We start from the raw sequence: 5,658 nt of genomic DNA, 5'->3' as shown, positions 1-5,658 counted from the left end.
ATGTCCACTAGATGTCAGCGCTGCCAAACTAAAGGACACACACAGCTGCATGTTCTTAACTGTTCAGGGGTGACAATTAGATCTCGGATCCCTCGAAGTAGATTCACAGAACCTTGGTTACATTGGTAACTTCTGTAGGTCACTCAGTGTTCAGTTCTAAATACCTGGTTGGGAGTTGGGGATTCAATAGGAACATCGTCCAGCTGCTCTTGTTTCAGCTTTTTGTAACTTTTAAAAATAAACAATCACAGTCAAATAATAAAAAAGATATAAACAAAAAAAAAAAAAACAGGAAGAACTAAATTAAATACAAAAACTAATTTAAAGTCAGTACTGGTCTTCAAAGCTGACATGATGGTTTAATGAGAGGTCTGAGGAGTTTTTATAGATTTCTGCTTCAGCCTCGACTGTGTTCAGTCTGAAACTTTTTAGATTTCTCTCATCGACTCGACCTCGGTCGGTTCTATTCTGTCTCAGTTTCTGCTCTGATGCACACGGCATTGACGGCAGGATTCATATCTTTCTAATGGTTTAAGCCAAGGGCGTCAAACTCATTTCAGTTCAGGGGCCAAATAAAGCCTAGTCTGATCTGAAGGGCACCGAGCCAGTAACGCATAATATCATAATAACCTATAAATAAAGACAACTCCAGATTTATCCCTTTGTTTTAGTGCAGAGACGTCATGTGCCTAATGAGAGTGTTTATATTTAATAAACAGGAATAAGTGTAATTGAAGCACATTGCTGCAATCTGCTGTTTAGTTCTGGGTCTCAGTGTTGCATTACGTCCACAGCTCTTCCTAAAACAATGTGATCCCTAGTGGACAAACTAGGAATCAATGGCATTTTTATTGAAATGTTGCAGTTTAATGTATTTTATGTAATTTTTTTTATGTAAAAGTCATAAGTTTGACATATAGATGACTTTTTGTGTCTTGAGATTGGGACTAATTCTCAACCTCAGTCAGATCAGACTCATGAATCAGGTGTAGAGGCGGTGGTGTGAACCTTTGATAATCTGATCTCGTAATTCATCTCTGAATAGAATTATCGAATAAACTCTCCGGTTGGAATAAATCGATGGTTTCTGAGACAATACTTCTATTGTTATATTTCCTGCAGACTTGATGCTCCTCATTTGATGTTTTGGAGCAGATCTTTTAATTTCCTGTCCATGGAAGCAGCTGAGTTGGATTCTCTGATCAGAATGATTGATCAGGTCGGAGAGCCTCTGTCTTTGCACCGAAGCCTTATGAAATGCTTCAGTTATTTTACCCTGCCTGACATGTGATTGCTGTTGCGCCTGCAGTGTGGACAGCCGTTTGCTTTACGCAGATGTTTATCTACCTGTCAGAGTACGGAGAACACAGGTGTCCTAATGAGGACTCGGTTCCAGTAAGTGTCACTGGCCGAGGACAGAATGCACAAATGGATGACGACACCTGTGCTTCATCGACAGTGACATGTTGAAGGTCTGTGGCAAAATGTGATTTCATCAGGCTCATGTGAAATTTGAAACTGAAAAACATGACGGCATGACGCATGGCTTCTCCTTTGCAATGTTGAAGTGTTTGCAGCTAGAAGAGACAGAACGCTGTTTGACTGTGACACTGCTGTGATGCACAACTTTAAGCAAACTAATCACAAAGCTTCCTTTTAGTCACATTTACCAGATTTGTCTCAATCTAATCCTCCAACTTCTCTGATGCTTAAGAATAGGTCTTAACATTATATGATGACAGACTTTGTACATTTCTGCTTAAAAATAACTCAAAACATCAGTGGATTTTCACGCAAGTCCTGAAAGTAGACAAAGAGAACCCAATCAAACACATGAAACTGACATATACTTGTGTATATGTTTATTTGGGAAAATGAGCCAATATTACATATCAGAGAAGTGCTCCTCTAGGATTAAGTCCATGTTTTCAGAAGTGTTTCCATCAATGTAATGAGACTCAAGTGTGGTTCAGTTCCTGGTTTAGTTTCAATAAATCAGGGATTTGTCTCAGTCTGATCTTCACAACACATGTTTGTGGACAAAGGAGCTTTCTGAGGAGCTCAGAGAAAGAGTTGTTGTTGCTCATCAGGCTGGAAAAGGTTCCAGAACCATCTCTAAAGAGTTTGGAACCCACAAATAATCCACAGTCAGACAGATTGAAGACGACTGTTCCCCTCCACAGGAGTGGTCCACCAACAAAGATCACTCCATAATAGTCTGAGAGGTCCCAAAGGAACCCAGGGGAACTTCTAAGCAGCTAAAGGCCTCTCTCACATTGGATGATGTTAATGTTGATGAATCCACCATCAGGAGAGCACAGAGTCCAAGCCGCCGTAGACGCCTGTTCAGCAGTTACCGGAAACATTTAGTTGATGTTACTGCTGCACCAGATACCGAAAACAAGGCTTCGCTTACTTTTGCAAATCACAGATATGAACAAATGCTTCATTTTCTTCATTTTCTTCAATAAACAAACCCACAACTATAATATTTCTGTTTAATGTGTTTGATTGGATTCTCTTCTGGATTCTCTACTTGCAGGACCTGTGTCAGAATCAGCTGACTCCTGACAACATGAGCAAAATGTGCAGACAAGCATGACTTAAGATGTTCAAATTCTCTGCTGTGACAAAGCAGACAGAAATGTAGAATTACCAGCTCAGACAGAACAAACTGTGACAGCTTATAGGGGATGTTGTTGTTGCACACAATATGAAAGACAGTGATGATCTTGAACAAATTTCACTTAATTAAAATCGTCATTTTCACAGAAGGGAAAGGTGTAGATAAATGTCTTTTCTGAATGTAGACATCAGTGTTGCTTCATTTTACAAATACCGGAGAGAAACCACAACAGATGGCTGCGTTTCTTTAATATCACTCACTTCCTGTGCACCATTACTGAGCCTGAGGCTGGACTGAATACTAACATGTTCACATGGGACTCAAGTCAGAATGAATCTGCTGTTATTTTCAGGTATTTTAGTTTGTTTTGGTCTGAATCCGAGGTGGGAAACGAGTCAAAATGCTCAGGTTATTGGTGCAGAGGTGAAAAAGAAAAGGCATGATGTTGCCAGCAATTTCCTAAGGGTCAAGAAGGCCAGAGGTTTTATTCCTACATGAGGTCAAAGCTCAATTTATTCTCTGGCTAGCGTCTAGCAACTGAAACATTATCTGTGGAAAGCACAGGAGTTCAAATTTTGGGTCACGCTGAGGTCAGGTGATGCCACCACAACTGTAGCAAAGAGAAAAAGCCTGATTCTACAACAAGATCACAAGATACAACATTTACACATTTTAAGGCGCACCTGATGATGCGGATGCAGATCTTACCTTAATATCATCCCTGTGTATATAATATATATTCTTCTATCTCTATTTCTTGTACATTTATATATACTAATATGCTTATTTGTACATTTTGTTTCTACTATTTTATTTTATTTTATCTTATTTAATTCTTAAGAGTATTACTGCTACTGTGACCAAGCAATTTCCCTTGTGGATGAATAAAGTTTATCTAAGTCTAGAGTTGACGCCGTCGTTGTTGAGGCCGGGGCTGAAGAACGGGTAGAGTTTCTCTCTGAAGGAGCAGTCGGTGAACGAGTGGAGGAGATCTGCAGTGTCGACGTCGTAAAAGGAGACGAGACCCTCCTCATAGTTCACAAACACTCCCACCTTCTCAAGCTTTGAGTTGAGAGCGAGGGGTCGAGGGGAACCGATGAGCGCTGCGTATTCATCTCCGTTTTTAAGCCAAATTGTCCAGTGTCCATTTTCTGGACACAGTGGGATGATTCCCTTCCTTTTGATGGACGCCTTGGCCACTCCTAAGGTCCACCTTGATTTCCCTTTAACTTCCACCTCAAAGTAAAACCTCCCGTAAGCGAAACTCTGTTTTCCCAAAATGCAACAGCTCGGGTTAAATCTCTTGCTGTTGTCTTGGAGATTCTTCTTCACGACGCCGTGATGGACTCGTTTCCTGTCGTCAGACAGGACGAGGGCAGCGTGAGCGGTGTTGGGATCCAGGGTCACGTCCACCACATACTGCCAGAGTCTGCTGAGCTTGGCCTCAAGCAGCAGCTTCTCCACGTCTTTGCCGAGAGTCTCCCCCAGCTGATCCACGGCTGTCCTCACGGAGCCCTCGTACGACGGCAGATCGACACAGACCTGCGTCCAGTCTTTGGTGAATTGAGAGGAGTTCAGGGCTGGGAAGCTCTGGAGGAAATGAAGGGGGTCTTTGGAGCGGGAGAGGTGCTCCACCTCAGCACGCCTCTTCGTCAGCTCTGAGATCTCCTGCTCCAGCTCTTGGATGTAAGCATTAGCCTCTTTCTCTGTTTTTTTCTGCTTCTCTTCGATCATCTCGATGAGTTCTGTCTTGGCTCTCTCCAGAGACCTAATCAGAGCACTGAAGACCTGAACTCCATCCTCCATCTCTCTGTCTGCAGCTTCGTTGCTGACTTTCACCGAGTGTTTGAGCTCCTGGATCTTCTGCCGCCTCTCCTGGATCATCTGGTGGATCTCGGCCTCTTTCCTGCTCAGATCGAACTTCTTCCTCTCAAACTGTTCCTTCAGCGGGATGACGTCGTGAGACTTGTGGTCTAAAACGGGGCAGAGCATGCACACGCAGCTCTGGTCCGTCTTGCAGAAGAGCTCCAGAGGTTTATCGTGTATAGTGCACATCCTGCCCTCCAGGTTCTCCACGGGATCTGTCAGCTCATGTCTCTTCAGACGCGACGCCGTCAGGTGAGGCTTCAGGTGGGTCTCGCAGTACGAGGCCAGACAAACCAGACACGACCGCCGAGCTTTCATCTTGACGTCGGTGCAGATGTCGCAGGGAACGTCCCCCGGTTTGGCCACTTGTTGGTCCGAACTGCTCTTTCCGGCCGACTGTCTGAACTGATCAGCCATCTCCGATATGAAAGTGTTGACCCTCAGATCGAGACTTTTGCAGAACGGCTCCTTGCAGGTCGGACACTCGCACTGGCTGCTGGTGTCCCAGTGCTGCGTGATGCAGTTTTTGCAGAAGTTGTGTCCACATGGCAGCGTGACAGGTTTGGTGTACACGTCCAGACAGATGCTGCACAGAAGCTGGTCCTCAGTCAGCGTGAAGCTGCCAGAAGACATTTTGACAATCCTAAAACCAAAAATTAATACTGGTCAATATGTGATGAATCATGAGTTGGTTTCCTGCTGCATAATTTCTTTTTCTTCCGTGAGCACAAAACAATAACCGCAAAAACAACCTGTACTGATAGCGATACTCATAACTTAGCTGCACTCACCAATGTTGGGCGAAGAATCTCTTAAAATCCAAATAAACACAACTAAGTCTTTTCTAGATTGTTCGTTCCTTCCTTCCTTCCTTCCTTGTGCAGGACTACTGCTCTGCTACTGCTGCTCTTAGTTTATTTGGCTCAAACCAGGAATGCACTCTTGAATGTTGCTTGACCTCTTTTTTGCCGGTAAACCAGTTTGTGGGTGTTGCAGGTGGGGAGTTTACGATATGTGCTGCTTGACATTCCTGTGCAGTCCTTTCCTTTTCTGGATCAAGTCCAGGTTTGGTACTAGTGCTTGTTTGTAACAAAGCTGTCATGCCAGGTCAAAATGAAAAAAATGTTGTTTGAGACATTGCTGCTCTGACTCAGTTACACTTCTGC

General features: G+C 43.6%; 1 protein-coding gene across 1 annotated transcript; it reads right to left on the bottom strand.

Moving 5' to 3' along the window:
• Positions 1-1,874: 1,874 nt before the first annotated feature.
• LOC311508479 (E3 ubiquitin-protein ligase TRIM39-like) lies at positions 1,875-5,371 on the bottom strand. The gene is made up of 2 exons (XM_084573248.1): positions 5,284-5,371; positions 1,875-5,135 (listed from the first exon to the last, which is right to left on the bottom strand). Exon 2 carries the CDS (start codon positions 5,123-5,125, stop codon positions 3,518-3,520), a length of 1,608 nt encoding a protein of 535 aa, XP_084429374.1. The 5' UTR covers positions 5,126-5,135; positions 5,284-5,371; the 3' UTR covers positions 1,875-3,517.
• Positions 5,372-5,658: the final 287 nt, after the last annotated feature.

This window comes from Chelon labrosus, assembly GCF_963514085.1.
Source record: "Chelon labrosus genome assembly, chromosome: 23".
NCBI classification, from domain to species: domain Eukaryota; kingdom Metazoa; phylum Chordata; class Actinopteri; order Mugiliformes; family Mugilidae; genus Chelon; species Chelon labrosus.
The sequence above is the reverse complement of the archived record's forward strand: the minus strand, read 5'-3'. Positions and strand labels throughout refer to the sequence as shown.

Excerpts from the sequence above, each read along its gene's own strand:
- LOC311508479 (XM_084573248.1), bottom strand. The coding sequence starts at position 5,125 with ATGTCTTCTGGCAGCTTCACGCTGACTGAGGACCAGCTTCTGTGCAGC.